General features: G+C 41.3%; 1 protein-coding gene across 1 annotated transcript; it reads right to left on the bottom strand.

Annotated features, from left to right (window-relative positions):
- Window positions 1-929: 929 nt before the first annotated feature.
- On the bottom strand, window positions 930-17722 carry LOC105457343. The gene is made up of 13 exons (XM_011701960.1): window positions 17704-17722; window positions 17267-17403; window positions 15023-15311; window positions 14092-14354; window positions 12040-12192; window positions 11173-11367; window positions 10081-10469; window positions 9495-9731; window positions 6683-6862; window positions 4796-4943; window positions 2947-3213; window positions 2251-2585; window positions 930-1406 (listed from the first exon to the last, which is right to left on the bottom strand). The coding sequence occupies exons 1-13, from the start codon at window positions 17720-17722 to the stop codon at window positions 1067-1069; spliced, it is 2952 nt and encodes a 983-aa protein (XP_011700262.1). The 3' UTR covers window positions 930-1066.
- Window positions 17723-18016: the final 294 nt, after the last annotated feature.

Below are 18016 nucleotides of genomic sequence, written 5' to 3'. Positions count from 1 at the left end.
CGTGTAACGGTACTTCGAGAAGTAATAAGGCTTCGCGCGCGAGAATAATAAGATCTTGCACGCGAAGATAACGAAAGTATCAGAACTCGGGAACTTCCGGAACCCGCCGGCTATCGCGGCAGTGATTATTTCGATGTCTGCGAAGGTGGATCGAGTTTCTCGAATGAGAACTCGATCGCGCGTCTGCACTGCGTGGTATTTAGATTTCACACGTCCGTTAAAAATTGACAATCGAAAACAAGTTATACTTATATTTCACAGATGCGTTCAAATCTTCTTTTTTTTTTTTATTTAAAAAGTTATAAAACGATTCAGTCTCTTAAAATGAGAAAATTCTGGCAGTATATTGTTAGAAATTGACTTAAAAAAATAGATGTAGACGACTGCGTGTGTGCGTGTGCCGTGTGACGTATTGAAATGTTAATACATCACAAACATTATACATCATGTCGCCGGGATTATAATCCGCCGTTACACGTTTTACTTCGCGCTACTGTGCGCCCGAAACGCAGACACCGTCGAACTTATGATCCTAAGCACGTTCCAGTCGCTCTGCTTTACAATTCACGACGTCCCCTGTAATCAGATCGCCCGACTCTCCCCTTTGACTCACCCCCCGTCTCATTATTCCCTGAATTTAAAACGAGACCTACCTCCCAAGAAACAACCGACCGGGAACGAAAAGCGTTCGTTCGGCAAAAAAAGAAGGCGTTCTCCCACTCGCCCGAGTCATCGAGCATCGAACGCAATTTTCCGATCATAGATGAGCTTCGGGTTTCTCTCTCTCTCTTTCTCTCTCTCTCTCTCTCTCTCTCTCTCTTTTCCACCTAACGTCCCGAATCTCTCTCGCACACGACAGTTCTGCGCGTTACGCGGAGGCAGTTCCGCGGATCCTCCGGCGGCGGCCGGCCCGGCGGCTTCTTCAGGAGAGCATGGCCGAGCAGAGTCTGACCGCTGATCTGTAGAGGACCGCCGGAAACCGTGCCGACGACAGCGTGGACGACGGCGATCGTCACACGGTGGTGACCCGGTCGACCTCGACGTAACGCACAGAACTGTCGCTGTGTCAGCATATCACTTCCTTGCCGTCGATTATCGCCGTCTCGGAGGAGATGCTCTTCAGACGGTGCTGGGATATCGAGCGGCGGCCGCGCCGCCGGCAGGCCCGCACGAGGATGAAGATAACGACGCCGAGGACGGTGAGTATGACGAGCGCGCCGAGAGCCAGTTGCAACGGCGGCAGCTGCAGCAGCACGGAGCAGTGCGTCAGGGCCTCGTCGTAGCCGGACGGACAATGGGACACCCCGTCGCACCACAGCGAGGCGTTTATGCAGGCGTCCAGCTCCGGGCACCGTTGCTCGCAGTCCCGCGACACTTGCAGGCCCGCCGTTGACGTCACCGACGGTCTGCGGGTCAAACGGGAGGATCGATAGAGTTATATTGTTCCGCGCTGCGTAACGACGCGCGGCTCTCTCGTCCGCGCGACTCTCTCGGACACCCCGCCCCGCTCGATCGAGGTTGTCGGGATATTAATTAAGGTCTTTTTCCAATGAGATCGAGACATTCGAGTGGCGCTCGAACAGTTGTATCATCGCGACGTTATTGTACCTCCAACACTGATGTAAATCAGAAAGCGCACCAAATATCTTTCGGATCGATCTATTAAAAACAGGAAAATTTGCAACTCTATTCTTATTAAGCAATGCCTTAATTTTAACTTATCTTTATTCACGATAGTTTATGTAATGCTTGCTAGAATTTCTAGCAGCATCTTTATTGTATGTTTTTCCTCAGAAAATTATCAATTAACCAGAAGAACAGTTTGCAGCAAACTGAACGCTGTAAAACTTTAGCTATATACATTTTGTATATAGTGAGTTAACGAGAGATCTTTGCAACTTTCAGAGATGCAGATACACCGCGCGAATCTATTAAAGACAATCTTCGTTTCTACGAGATTAATTATTCCGCGTAAGAGATTGTGAAAGTTATAGATAAATTACGGCGAAGTTTAATGAAGGGTTCTTTTTTCGCCCCCTCCCCCCCCCTCCCCGCTTTGAACGAAGGAGGTCGCGTTCATGAAGACTCTATTAATTATGGTCTTTGCCGAGCTCGCTATCGGGAGTACTTTGTTCACTTTGTTTCACTTCCAGTAATACTCTAGTAATTGACATAATATCCGCGATCCATAATATATCAGACTCTTTATTTCCTCCATTCTCCGATATTTTATAGAAATGTGATTGTTACCTTCTGGTGAGCTCGAGCCATGTGACCGTGTAGGAAGCTGGTTCTTTCACGATGAATTCCACGGCGATAGTCCTGATCGGTTCCTGTCCCGGCGCGAGGATCATGGCGTTGCTGCTGACGGCCCAACCGTTGCTGAACACCTCCACCACATGGTGACTCAAGCCGGCAGGTGGTTTCGGGCACACCGACACGTGAATCGCGCCGCCCGTGTGCACGATGATGCGATTCTTGGTCGCGCACTCCGTGCTATTCGACACGATTATTCCGTTCATTTTCACGTATAAATACTGTCCCGGCCCAGGATCGATCAGCCACGGCTGGTTCTCGCAATTTTTCTGTCGATGAAGAAAGGTACTCGTATTGAGATAAAATGTAATATAGATAGATATTTGCGGAGCAAACCATTCGAAACTGCAATCTGATGTATTTTTTATTTTTTTACTTCGAAATTACTTTTAAAAATGTGAAATCTTGAAAAATTGTATACTGAAATTAATAATTATTTATGTTACGGTATTTTTTTTAATGAAGTAATATTACTTGGCTTATTAAAAATCTCTCATATTAAGAAAATGGATTTTCTTAGGTACACAATTTATTTCTTTGCATTTTTTTTTTAAAGATTAATGGATAAAACTTATTTTAGACGTTTTAGTTTTCAATAACTCTGTACATAAAGCTTCTCTTCTCGTTTACCTCATCATCGTCGACCGGTGGCGTGTATTTAATTTCACCGGATGGTCCCCTGACTCTACGTTTCTGCATGCAAGGCATCGTCTTGACGAAGTCCCAGGTGCCCTCGAAGAAGAGATTGTTGTAATCATCCAAGGCGTCCATAGATAGAACGGTGAAATGTACCTCGGCGATATTAGAGGTAGATTTGATATTGATGGGTAACGATCGATTCGAGCAGAGACAATCTCGCTGGATGGGCGGCGCGTTTGGCCAGGGTAAATCGAGCACCTGTAAACAGACAGTAGAGAAATGCTTCCGTCTTTAGCCTCGAAATAATGATCATTTATCATTTTTTTTATCAATATGTCCGTTTCGTGGCTGAAAAACTATTATTTACTATTTCGATATTATCATTTGAATCTCTGTTATTATTTCTTGGAAATATTTCGCAACTATTAAATACACAGTGCGACAAATAATTTCCCGGAATGGTGCTATAAAAATGAAACAAATTGAGTTTTTTCAGTTTTCTCTTTTTGTTTATTTAAAATTCTCTTTCGGATTCAATACACTTTTTGCAACGATTCAACAATGATTCAAATGACTGTTCCAGTTCATTTTGTGGTACTGCCTCCAAAGCACGCGTCGAAGCCTGTTGAATTATTTCCACATCTTCAAAATAGCATCCTTTCAAATTTATTTTTATTTTGGGGAATAAAAAAAGTCACATGGCGCTAAATCAGGCGAATACAGTGAATGATTCAACACGCAAACTTGATTTTTAGCTAAAAATTGACTGTGAGCTACTCGTATTTTGAAGATGTGGAAACAATTCAACAGGCTTCGACGCGCTTTGGAGAGAATACTACAAAATAAACTGGAGCAGTCATTTGAGTCATTGTTGAATCTTTGCAAAAAGTGTATTGAATCAGAAGGAGAATATTTTGAATAAAGAGAAAGAGAAAACTGAAAAAACTCAATTCGTTTCATTTTTATAGCACTATTCCGGGAAATTATTTGTTGCGTTGTAAAATATTCATATTTTAGATATTCTTTAAAATAAAATCTCGAATTGATAAACCGTGCTGTTAACACTAGAACCGCGGTTGTGTCATTTTTGACCCATCTTACTCTTTCTTTTCTTGTCGTTGACTGTAGCTATGCGTAGACAGAATTAATATTAATAAAAGTGTATTATTTAGTTACCACTTTGTCCTCTATCAATCCATCTATCAAAAAAATCACCAAAAAGTAATATGAATCATAAGTAATTCATCTACGGGCAGGCTTTTAAGGCAGGCTCAGATCGTCGTGGTTTTAGAATTAAATTGCGACTCCACAAAACTGTATTTCGTCCATTTTATATCTATGTTATTAAATACTGAATTAATAAGATAAATCGCGGCACACGCCTAAGTTTGATTCACGTCAGTCTAGACTACTTAGAAACTTTGAAGCCTCTCGGTTTACCATGTTTGGATTCGGAGATTGCTGATACTTGCTATCGCAAAGGTACCGTTAATTACTCGATCAAAGCCACCTGTTAGTACTTCTACGTAACTTCTATTGTATCAGTAAGATATATCACTCATAACTCTCCAACTTTTAGCCTCTTCTAAGGTAATTTCGCAACTCACGAAAGACCATTGTTTCAAAATGATTTGATGTAACGTAAACGTTTCACTTTTCCCTTTGCGTACGTTCTCAAGTTTCGTAGGTTCGAGACGTAATATCAAATGTATACAACGGTCCAAGTAAATCAGACAATTTCATGGCATCGATAGCAAAATTTAATTTTCGCACGAAGTACTAGCGTACAATGGGTTTGGCGCGGAACTAATTGCAATTACCAGAAGTTTCAATTACGCACCTTAACCGAGAAGTTCTCGGAGTCGACGCAGAGCAGCCTATTGAAATCGGAGTTGTCAACGCTGCGGCAGGTGCGATTCCCATTGAGGAGCTTGTTGAACCTCAACTTCACCACCTCGTCGTGTTCTCCCTCGAAGCGGTACACGCAGCTGCAAAACCAGTTTCTGGCCTGCACTTTCAGTATACTTAATCGAATCTACACGCCTCGCCGACCAGGCAAAGGAGCCGGGTTCAGTGATCGATATTGCAGGGAAGATTACGAGCAGCGTCGAAGGTTGGACGCTCGTTAATCGGAGAGCGGCCAAAGTGATTTTAGGGGTGGATATCATGGTAACGTACAACCACTATTACCGTGTTTCTGGTCTCTTTTAGGTTTTAGGATACCGCGGTTGGATTATCTCGCTAGAGGAACATTCCTGCCTTCCATTACTTCAAATGAATTTCTTGGCGAATGCAAATAGCGATTTAAAAAAGATCCAATAAAATCGATTTTACTATCTCTTCGTCAATGCACACGGTAGTGATTTAACAGCTCGCAGTGAGCGAACATTTATTTGCTTGAAATTTTCAGTTTAGGAAATTTAGTCATAAATTTACACATTCTACGTAGTACTAGCAAATTTTTTTAGTCCATTTTTAAAAATGACTCACTGCGACACATTTCTAAAGCCTTATGTAAGAAAATGATGAACAAAGTAAAAACGTAGCTCTGCATGTGTGTGTGTATGTATGTGTTATCGAACGTTACGACAGAAATTTTGATTTGCTGGCAGGAAGACCTCGGTTTAACGGCGTGAAGTTCATTTTACGATTGTCGTAAAGCCGCAGTCTAACTGATATTTTATCGGGATTGTGGAAGATTCGATCCAGTGGATAGTAATAAAAGGACGCGCGAGATACGAAAGCCGTCAAAGACGGAACGTATATGTTCATTCCATAGATGCGTACTCCGTGCCTCGCTGTGCACATCTCGGTGAGATGCATTTGAGCGACGTACAGTAAGGATTTCGCGAGATGCTCGAGGATTTGGAAAATAATTTAGTATAGATCGCGACAAGTTTATCACAAGAATTACACAGAAATCGAAGCCAAATTGCAAATTGAATTTTATATAATTTTTTATATCTTCAAATTTAAAAGAAATATTTAACGTCTTTTAATTCTGATGATACTCCAATATTGAGGCTTAATATTCGTAAGTAAAAACTTGTACTTTGACCATTAATATATCGAAAATACCATACGTAATTCTTCTATAATGAAACTAATACAAGTGATAAAGCTTGACGTTTTGACTGCGCAATGCCCATCATGTGCGTTTCTAATCGCAATTTAGCGTGTGGCGTATGCGCTTCTGATCTCATTTTCAGTTTCGCAATATGCCATTCGTCGATCGCGAAGGGACGATATGGAACAATAGTATATTTTACGACAAGACGATTTACGACACAATCTGTTAATAGTAGGCCTGTTAATAATAATAGGCTGCCACGAATTGACGAATGATAACGAGTTAACGATATCATAATCGCATCATTATATCGTTGCATTAGCTTTCACGACGGTATTCCGAACCGGTACGATCCCATCGTCGATAAATCGTCATTATATCGAAGTGTCATAACACTGCGTCAAATGAATAATCACGGATAAGTGATATCGTATTAATCTCAACGAAGCTATCACGTAATCGTATTACAAATTTAATCACCAATTTCAAGACATGAGCTCCACGAGCTTGACAAGTACCAAAGTTACGAGACCTCGACGGAAATCTCGTATAACAGTACGCAATTTTCGATAAGCAAATTCAAAACGCGGAATATCTCTCCTTACTTGGAGACATCTCTAATTTGCTATCAGTAACAGCGAATACGGCCGCTCTTACCTTATGTTCTTCGACCCTCCACGGCCGTACAGAAATATGTCGCGCGGTCCTTGGAATTTACGATCTGGATAATGGTCTCGATTCCGACTGTAGAAAATGCGGGAACACGGTCCGCTGCCGTAAGGATCGCCATCCTGGTGAAGATCGACGAATTCGTACAGAGCACGAAAGTTCACGGGTCTGGAAAAATACCGCGTATCGAACTAATTAATTTATATTAAGGCAAAAAAAGTTCTGAGCAAAGTGGACTTACTAAATTTATACATAAATGAGGTAAAATATATTCTGCGCATTTAGAGATTAATTCGCGAAACAAAGAGACGAATACGAAAGGGAAGAATTAAATAACTGACAAATCTCCTTTTTTTCATACGCAACGTCTCCAACCCCGTCGAACAACGAATTAATCTCGGGGATGGTGATAAATTCTTGTGCGGGAATGTATGTATTAACGTGACAACAACCGCACGCGTGAGCGCGCACGCGCGCGCAAGAAAAGGTTAATATGTACGCGCCGCTGTCCGACGCGCGGGTTCGGTGTACTGATGAAGATCGACGAACCCCATCAGCGGATTGTGAAAGAGGCGGCGGGCCTTGAAGAGAGACGTTGCACCCCCGGCGGTTGCAGAGCGCGCGCGGGGGATGTTATTAAATCGAGCTCGAGCTTATTATAAAGCGCTGTGCGCCGCGCGCGCCGGTAGGCTTTACCTCGCGCGGAAAGGATTAACTAGACCGTGCGATGCATCCGCATTGCACGTCACTCACCGCCGGCTATCACGCCCGAACACGCCGTGTCCACACGTCGATAGGCACGCGCGCGCGCGCGCGCGCAAGAAAGGAGGAAAAAAAGACCTGTGGAAAGGGGAGGACGACGACATGCGGATACTCGCCGCGTCGTCGGACGTTGGCGTGATAAACGAATGTAACGCGTGCGAAATGCGAATCGGAGAGAGTGTGTCACCCGGCGCGGGCCGGGCTGGGTAGAAAAACCCGACTCTCAATTATTCATCGGCAAACGCCGATCTGAATCTTTGTTCGCGTTGAAGGATCGTCGGGGATTATCGCGCGCGAGCACGATGAAAAACACGACGGGAGCGAGCGACCCGAACGTGCCCGCCGATAAACGTCACAAAGGTCCCGATGTAATCGCGATTTAATTACCATTCAGCAGGGACGAACATTTTTACGATGTATACGCGCGCGCAGATATTGCGCTTAATTTCTTTTATTTTTAATAACGATTCCGTTAATATTAAATTGGCTTTTAGATTATCACAGCTCTTTCTCTCTCTCTCTCTCTCTCTCTCTCTCTCTCCGCATTTTGTAAATTAATTATCCGCAAAAGCTTTCAATGAAGCATATATAAACAAAGCATGCTAATTCGTTACATTTAAATTAACATCCACAAACGAGTACAATTCGCGACGCGTGCCGTGGTGCGCGCGCGGCTGCACGAATTGGCACGCAAATGTACGGAGCGTACTCTGAAATTTTTCGCAAGTCCGCGCTTCTCCGTGTTGTTAAAATTCGCGTTTTCTCATGCGCGACACGCGAGTTCATTTAAATAATTTTTATATTTGCGGAGCAGCGAATCAAGAGATAAATGTAACACCTTTCCCGGACAGAAGGGAAAGGAGAAGGAGAAGGTGGAGGGATGAAAGAGCTACGTATAAAATTAAGCAAATGGGATGTGGAGGCCGCCGTCGCCGCGTGTCTCGGGATTCCTCTGAATTTCCGTTACCTTCACAGCGCGAGGGAAAAGGGCGGGAGTGAATCTCTCATGAATAATCTATATTGTAGGTAGCGGTAAAAAGAGAGAGAAAGACAAAGAAAGAAAGAATGAAAGAGAGAGAGAGAGAGAGAGTGAGTGAGTGAGAGCGTAGCATCACGCGGTGACAAACGAATGGCGAAACGTACGTGCTACCGTGGCAGATATTGCGCGTCGTATTTCTATAAAACGTTTCCGCATATTTCGCTTGTAACGCTCCGACAGTTCGCCGATTCGCGGCGGTTCTGCAAGCGAATCAGATGAAACGCGAGATTACGATAAGCGCGCCACCGCTTCTCAAATGTTCGCCGATGCAAATTGCCGATGTATCACCTCGAGATTTTTGGGATACCTATTAAAATTCTGTCACTTAATTAATTTCTTGATTAAAATTAAAAAAATGAGAAACGTTTTCAAAAATTTGTAGTCAGTTGCATTCGTGAGTGGTCTTTTCAATTTTTATTATTTTTTACCTATATTTTTCGAAACGTTCGAAAGCTCAAATAACGATCGAAATAACGAGGTTAAAGAATTAATATAATTCATCTAATAAAATGACTAACGTAACATATTAATACGATACATTGCAATATTTGTCACTTGTTAGTTCAAGTTTCTAAGGTGTAATTAATTAAGAAATAAGCTATGAAAATTATATAACTTTGCAAATAGGTGTTAAAAGTTTCAAAGTAGACTAGTGAATCTGATTAAAATTAAGCTTGAATATAAGCAAATTATATGTTAATTCGGACATTAATTTCACTTTTACTGGTATTAGGAGATATTAGAATTTCTTTGATAATTAAATTATTTTTTTGTAAAAATTTACCAGCACAAGATGTAGTTTGTTCTCTATCCTTATTATTCTCTATATTATTTCCTTAATATAGAGAAGAATGTAGAGAACAAACTGCATCTTGTGCTGGTAAATTTTTATACATCTATCCTTATTACTCTCTACATCAAGGAAATAATATAGAGAATGATGAGGAAAAGTTTCATGGAACGTTACAACAAAAATTAACGAAGTTAATTAACACTTACCTGAGCGCCGTCGACTCGACCAAGCGCATTTCTATAGTTAGACTGCTGCCAGAGGAGACGAAACTTTCCACCAAAGAGCACGGACGACTGGTATTTTGCAGGATAGCATGATCGCAAGTCTTCGGCACTTTGTCCTTGCAGTATCTCGCCAGCAGTGTAGTATTACTCGAGGGACGCGCAAGAACGGGTTGAATCGGATCGCCCATTCTTTCAGCGTAACGCTGACGCTCTTTTTCACTGAAACAAATGTTGAATCTCTACTTCCTTCTACAAACGCCGAACGTTTTGAGAAAATCATCGAGGCTTAGAAAATTAATATTAACCACTAATAAATATATGAATAAGAAAAAGCAGAAATTGTTACAATAAAGTTGACAAAAAATTTAATAATAAAAAAAACAACAAAAGTAAGCTGCAGTCAGTTTAAAAATAGAGTCAATCGAAAGATTATTCATTTATTAGTGATTAATATTAATTTGTTTGTAGTTAACGTTTCTCAACGTTAAGAAATAAAACAAGATATATCTCGCTCTTAATAAACAAAATCAAAATTCCTCGAGTTACGGGCCGGCTTGTCATCATTTACCAGGCAACGTCGTTGCATTCCGACAACGGCATCATCTCGCCGTCCCAGACCATCAGGGTCGTCGAGCAATCCTCGTCGGTGGTAGACAGACTGGTGCCCACGTGGAATTTGAGGATAGACAGCCAGACGCGGAATTGCGGCTGCGGCGGTCTCGGGGCCGGTCTCCTCCACACGGTGCCGGGTCTCTGCTCCGGGAACTTGGGTAACGGCCGCGGCGGCGTCGGGCTCGGCAAGGTGGGACCGGCGCCGCGAAGATGGTACAGGCAGGTGCTGTTCCTCGGCAGTGAGTGACGTGGCGACGCCAGGATGCCGCCGCCGGTGCCCCTCAGCCAGAACTCGCAACGCTTATTCTTGGCGTAGGTCGGTGATTCGGCGTCCACGAACGTGACCTGGAAGCCGAACGCGCGCGTTCGTTTCACGTACATTGCGTGCAACGTCGCGACGCGAGCCGGGCTTCGCCCATCGTCGATTTAACCCTCCCTCGCGCCATCCCGGAGGGGGCGAGTCCGAATTGCTCGGGCGATCGCGTGTTTGCGGTTCTATCTGATGTGAGTGCATTCGCCGCGGTGTGTCGTTAGGAAATTTTATACCAGGCGATACGAATGTCGGTGATATCGTTGTTTCTGCTCGGCGGGAGCTCATTGGATTTTATGCGCGATCAATGAGGTGAAATGAGTATACCCGAATGATCTTTGATTTTCAGCAGTGCAGAGAAAATAATGATTTATCTCCATCTTTTAAAGGTGAGGTGTTTACATCGCGCTGGAAACGCTATAGAACGTAAAATAAAATTGCCCTTGGTTTGCTTTATTTCGATACACAGAGATTTTCTTCGTTTGCCAAATCGTTAAATTTGATAGCATATAAATTGATAATAAGCAATCAATTGAATACGATGCGCGAACGCGATGAAATATCCAAGAAGTTTTGATACAAGACGCGATTTATTCTCCAAAGTTCCGTCTCTCTAAAGTGTGTTACGTTTAAACACCTAAAGCATTGAAATTTATAGGTGATTAAGTAGGAACGGACATGTTAGACATTAATTAAGGCGGCTATTATGCAATTTATGGGGAGAGCTTGCTCACGTACTTGCACTTCTAATTGAAACCCATGTAGGGAATGGGGCGGCGTCGGATGTAAGAAGGTGCCATAAGGAGAGGTAGTAAACTCCACGAGGATTTCCGGCCCGCTGCTGATGGCCTCCGGCACCGGCTCCCCGCCGCCGCAAAATTTTAGGATCACGGGCTCCCTGGTGGTGTATCCGTCATACACTGTTACGTAGTCCTGTAAAGACAAATTTCTCTATCTCGGTGGAATAGATAAACATAATTCGACGATAAAGTTTCGTATGTAGGCCAAGTTTTCACCTATGAAGTTCGCGAAGATCGATCTGACTTTCATAACGATATTTAATTCGTCAAGTTGTTACAATGAAATTGAATGCATTTTTACTTCAAATTATGCTTAACGTTAAAAAATTACTCCGTTATTCGTTACATTTTATGACAACGCGACTGTAAAAAAGAAAAGATGTAATATTGCGTTAATAATATTAGTCGGAAAAACTGTGTAACTTTGAGAGACATTTGCGAGCAGCCTTGAAAGAAACTTGGTGGGAAGCCTTGCAGAGTCCTCGCCCGGAATAAATCACCAGCAGGGGTGTTTGGTTAAACTTGTGTGGCTGCGTTTAATTCTTTGATTCGCGATCGTCTCCCCCCGTACTAACTGGCGACAGAAAATACCTCGCGCTCGTGGTTTTTTCCGGGTCGCGACAAAGAATGCAAAAAGCTGAAAGTTTTTCTTTCTCTGGCGGGTGATCACTATGCAAAAGTGCGGCACGGCTGCTTGGCAGACCGGTCACGTTGCCCGGGCGTTACGACCGGGGCATTCTCTCTTTCTCTGCCTCTGTCTCGAATTTATAACGGCTAATCCAATTTTCGCGGTGGCTTTACGTACCTGAACGACGTCGCAATCTTGCCAGAGACGCAGTTCCCGGGGTGGTGCCTCGGCCTGAGTTGCTGGCCGTGCTCTTACAGCTACCAATTGGCCCCGCGGCTGTTTTACGTGTATTAAAGCATGCTTGCCCGCCGGCACCTCGTGCTGTCTCACCTACACGAAATATGAATCAGTCTATCAGTACCTGTACTATTCAAAATTTCTATCCTCGCATAGAATTTCTTATCGTAATTTTTAAATATAATACTCGTGTGTATTGCATATATACGCAGCGTACCATGATTTTGTTTATATTACTTCAGCGACATCGCTGAAATTCTAATATAAATGTAAATGTAGATGTTAAAAGATACCGAATGTTGGCATCAATTTTAATTCTTTTTATACGTTTATTTTTCATGTGTAAAGGCAATTCTTATTTTTTAATGTCTTATCTTTTTTTTAAATGTCGTTTACTTTTATAAAAAAATATTTATTTACAAATTAAATAGATTTAATGATTTCTCTGTAAAATGTCAGCAATAAGAGATGCTAAATTAACTTTTTATATTATCCTTTCTTGGAAAATGTAAATCTGCACCAAATAGTAACAACTTTTCTTACATTAGAAAATAAGGTAATTCATTGTTAAAATAAATTAGAGAGATTAGATTTATATATAACATAAAAATAAATTCTAAAATGCTGCATATATATGCTATTTGTTTTTCGCGGTTAAGCTAACAGGACGGTAACGTGACGAATTGCTTGAATCGACCTTTATCTAGATATCGGTAACTTCACCGTATTGAGAGGGCTTAAGCGCGCGATAAAGATCAGAACGGTTGTATCAGAGTTTCGGAATAAGATGAACTTTCGGTAGAAATACACCGATGAAGATTGCTTCGCTCGTAATCGAAGTCTATCTAGTGGAAGTCCCACGAGTGTCTGTCTGTCTGGTTGTACACGGAAAGAATAAATGACCACCTCCGGCATTGAAGCGGAGGCCGTAAATTCTACTAGAACTTTCACGTATCTCGCCCATCGACTCCGGAATGACTGAATATCAAGGAGGAATTGATTAGCTTCGCGGCATCGATTCGAGATAATATATTTTAATTTAGAGGATGCTGATATTATTACCGTCGATCTTTCATGATAAATTACAGTTCTAACATGAAATAGAATTGACTATTTTCTAACGCTGATAGAGAAGTCAAAAGGGAATAAAGAAAGAGGAGCTGAAAGAGAATAATGAGAAGGAAGAAAGAATTTTAAATTTCTTTCATTCTTTTTAATTAAATTTACGATAAAAACAAAGTTCGGTGGCGCCTTTCCAATTTCTTGCAAAAACATCGTCGGTCTGTTTTGTTCGCGTTTAGCAACTTTGTCCTTGGCTACTGACCAATTTTGAATCTTCCTCGTGCAAAAAAGAAAAAAGAAAAAAAATTATACCGGCCAGAAATTCGTCGGTCGCGTTGATTTACGTGACGGAGGAGGGGCGGTCGACCTGCGCGGTACTGAGAGATGTTAAGGGGAAAATAATGGTCGCAGGAAGAGGACCGTCCGAAAATTTGTTAACCGCATACGAGAGGAAGTGAGTCATTTTTACGACTTCCGCCGCAGGTGTGTCTGCTTGAAACAGAAATATGAGCCGTGTCAAGGCTCTAGGGAGAGACTCCCCCGTCTGACTATGTCGATCGTATATCACTGCCGCGCATCTGCTCGACGACGAGCAAATTAATTCGGGCGATGATACATTACGCTAACGATACGTCCGACGCGGCGAAAGCGTTCCCCTAATGAGCAGCCAATTATTTTTTTGTGTATTGTTACTGAGATTGCGTGTCATTCTTTTAGAAATTCTATATACATATAGAACTCGGAAATGTCGACGACAAATTCATTATGATATTAACATTATTAATATTACTTGATGCCATAATTATTGTTTTAAAAGGTCTCTTTAATTACGCTTTTTTAATTATTGTAATGTTTTTTTAATTACAGTGCAGTAAAGTATAAAAAAGTGCACCGCATATTGCCGAGGATGACAATTTAAGCGAGTCTTACCGCATAATAGCAGGTGAGATTGCGGGGATAGAGACCGGGGAAGTTAGGCGACTGCAATCTGCACTTCTTCCGGTCACAGTCGGTGAATATGCGGGAGCAATAAGTCCCAGATATTAGGTCCCCTAAGAACTGCTCGGAACTCGGTTTCGTGGGTGGTGGCACGTGTTGCTCGACCATTTGCACCGGCATCGCCATCGACGTGTTCGCGTATTCGGCGGACGTGCGCTCGGTCGACGCCGGCGTCCCGACGACCTGCGTTATTCCTGACCACGTGACATTGGAATTTTAATCATCGACGGCGAAAATATCGGGAAATTCTTTGCCCGCGCAATTTCAATCGCCATGCAATTTTGCGAACGAGACAGGTGCAAAATCGCTTCTCGAACAATTCCCTCGGATATTTACTCGGGAAATATATTCGAGTGTTATTAATTAATCAGAACGATGATTGTATGATTGAAATATATATTAAAACTGTCGCAAGTTAATAAATTTTTAAAATCAAAACGCTTGCGTATTTTATAAATCCTCAAATAATAAAATTGTATAAGTATATAATTGTGTAATTCCTCATTATATAATGTAGAAATGTTATAGAGAATAAAGATAATACTCTATGATATACTTTCTGTATATGTATTTTAACTATGTATACATATATATGTACTTTATAATGATAATGTCAATTTTTAATAATATGTACTTAATAATAATGTATTCAAAATGAAACAAACGTTAAACAAGAAATTTCGTTAAATTTTAATCAGACAGTGTTTATTGTAAAAATATCTATTTTGTTCCGAAACAGATTTTAATTCAAATGAGTATATGAAGCCATCGAAATTTATCGCGGGATAAATGTCGAACGTGTCGTAGACCAAGCTTCGACACAAACGTGTTCGAAATTTGTAATCGAAAACTGATCACCTACCGACGAAGGGATTTCCGTAGCGCACAACCGCGTCGGACTTCCTAATCATCTTGTATGCCATTCTAAAGTCGAAGTTGAATCCCGTCTGATCTTTGCTGAGCCTGAGCAGTTTAAGGAGGATCGAGACGCTGGGTGTTTCGCTGTAGTAGATCGCGGGTCCCCAGGACGTGCCGCACCAGAGACCGCCGACGTCGGGACGCTGCGCCTCCGAGATTTGCAGGGACCCGTCGGGACATCCCTCCGCGGTGAACGATACGAATTTGCCTAGAGTAAAGCTGTCGAAGGTCAGCTGCAATCAAAGAAACACGTCGTGAGACACACGTCGCCGAACAAACGATATGGATAATACTGTAGATAATAAATAGAAACATATAAGTAATAAACGCATGATAGGAGGGTGACACAGACAATATACTGTAAATATAGGTACACGCTGAAATCATGCGAAAGTGAAATGATTCGGCCGAAAGGCAAAGCGGCCGGAAAGCGGCCGGAAAGCGAGTCAATCTGCAACGTTCCGAATACACTGATTAATAACTCGAGAAATATATAAATACTTGATTAAAGTGAAGTTTTCTTTTTTCTTTAATCATTTCTTGCGATACTTACAATTAGTTAAAAGATAGGATTTCTGAGTTGCATCATAAAGAGAATGTTACTTTTTAATACCAAGGAAAGTAAAATGTAAAAGAAGTTGCCAAGATTTCATGTTTCAATTTATCGTAAAGTACCAAAACTTTCTTTAGAGATAGCACTTGTTTTTATCTCGTACTAGATATTTTTTTTTATTAACTTTTTAAATATTTCTCTCGTTTGTATTTCATGAAACTTTAACGACTAACACAGTCGGAAGTAAACGGATGAGTGATGTTACTGTAGAGGCTTCCTTTTACACGATGCCAAGCAAATAAATTCGCATCGGCGTCATCGACCATTGCTCAAGCTGTCAGCAATTGATAGTCCGCGCAGTTTTTCATCGGAGAGAGCAGCCGCGGCTCGTGCCCGTCCGCGCTGCGCGATTAAAACATCGACAGAGTCTGTCGTTTCGACAGTGATAGAAAGCAGTTTGCAGCCGTAGCCACGTGAAGGTGATAAAGACTTGTTACGAGTAATACATATCCCTGCGTAATAACTGTGCCTACGAATTACGTAAATAACAGAATATTTGCTAAATACTATTTCGTAATAAATGAGTAGGTCGATTATTTAAAACTATCTTTTATTACTATTTGTATTAAGTATCTTTTTTTTTAATTTTGTTATTCAAGTGCACGCAATTCAAGTAAACAACACTCAGGCAGTGAATTAAACAGAGACATCGCGAATTTGTGTTGACTTGAGCGTATTGTCAAATGCAGTTCCGCCCGGCTGCCGCATTCTGTTTTGCATCACCGCGACTTTTAGCTCGGTTGCGGCCTCTTTGACGAGACCAGTAAACATCTGCACGCAGACCACCGGCATGTACAAGGGATCCTCGTGACTTGCGCTATGCAGATATGAGAAAGCCAGCAAATATTGCTGTGCAAATAATTCGGCAGCCGGAGGCAGGAGAGTTTTTGTGCGCTCGACAAAGTTTTCGCGCTCTCCGGAAACTCGGCGTACGGTTAGTTTTTCAGTTTCACGTAATTGTCGAAAAATGCGCGGCCCTTATTAAAAATTCTGCCTTTAATCCTCGCCATTTTCTCGGCGAGAGTTGAACAAAAATAGTTTTCTTCGTTGTTAGAAATGGACTTGCAAAAGTGTGATGTTTTCCGGAATTGCAGCTAATGCTTTTATGTCAATCGTTAAAATTAAAATTAAAATTTTCTTTATTTCTTTATTTGTGGCTGGCTTGCGATTGACTACATAATTTATTTGAAACTTTTCTGTCCGGAAGAATTTGTGAAACGTTTCCCGCTCGTAGCCGCTCTACGCGAGGAAAATAGTCATTTGTTGAGACTCACGGTTTCCTTAATATACGATTCGATAAAAACTTAAGTGTTCGGAATTTAATTTGCTACATAAATCCAACGCCGTTCTGTTTTCCGCGTTTCTTCATCGAACTATTCGTTACCTCGTTAATGCGCACTTTAATTAAAGTCCAATTCAATGAAGCGTAATTTATTGCAAATTTCCGAGATGCGCTTTTTTGAATAACGAAAGTTAATTCATGAATAAATCGTCTGACGCTTTTTATAATATACAATTGAATATTGAATATGTTCTAATATCCGACAATTGAGTATCTCGAATGATACGACTCACCTGCACGATATCACCGAAATCGTCACCTGGCGCGTTAAAGGTGAGCTTGCAAATGTAAGGCACCTTATCTTCCTTCGGACGATGCAATTCCAGATCATATGTCTTCCCCACATCGCCATAGTACGTTTTATTGCAAGCTGTAACATAGATATTAAAATACTTTTATTATTTTTACTATATCTTCACATTATTATACTTATATTATTCCTATTTATTTATTCTTAATGGTATTATTTTTTTTGTCAGGTTTGCAAAGCTTATAATTAGTTTACAAAGTAGGTATTTGCTATTAATTGAGAAGTTATTAAATTGTTATTTCAAATACATCTGTTTTTCAAATACGATTATGGCATAATTGATTATGAATAGAATTAAGAATTTACGAATTTCAGCTTATATGCTAAGCAGAAGAACTTGGTTTACAATTTTAACTTAACCTTCACCACATTCATTCATATTGGCATGAGTTATGTTTCTAGATGTGGATTTCATAAATACTTAACATTTACAAAGATAAATTATAAATATGCAGCGTATATATGTAATTATTACAATGACTTTCATAAATCGTATAATTTTGATATTGGCGGCTTCCTGTTGTCCAATAATAGAGAAGTACATTGTCCCAAAGTGGATTTCTGTCTTATCTTCTTGAAACCGGTTTCTTACTGCGGCCAACAACGCTGTTACGGCCGTCCGTAAATTTTCTTTCGCGAATAGCATTTTTCAAACCCGGAAGTGCACTTCGCA

The sequence above is a fragment of the Wasmannia auropunctata genome, unplaced genomic scaffold (assembly GCF_000956235.1).
Source record: "Wasmannia auropunctata unplaced genomic scaffold, wasmannia.A_1.0 LD335269.1, whole genome shotgun sequence".
Lineage (NCBI taxonomy): Eukaryota > Metazoa > Arthropoda > Insecta > Hymenoptera > Formicidae > Wasmannia > Wasmannia auropunctata.
Note: the sequence above shows the minus strand (reverse complement) of the source record. Positions and strands in the feature narration are given on the sequence as shown.

Bases quoted from the DNA above. Each gene is read 5' to 3' on its own strand.
- LOC105457343 (XM_011701960.1), bottom strand. The intron at 9,732-10,080 runs GTAAATGATGAC...CATTTGTTTCAG, and splicing joins GAATGCAACGACGTTGCCTG to TGAAAAAGAGCGTCAGCGTT. The intron at 6,863-9,494 runs GTAAGTGTTAAT...GTATTTTTCCAG, and splicing joins GTCGAGTCGACGGCGCTCAG to ACCCGTGAACTTTCGTGCTC.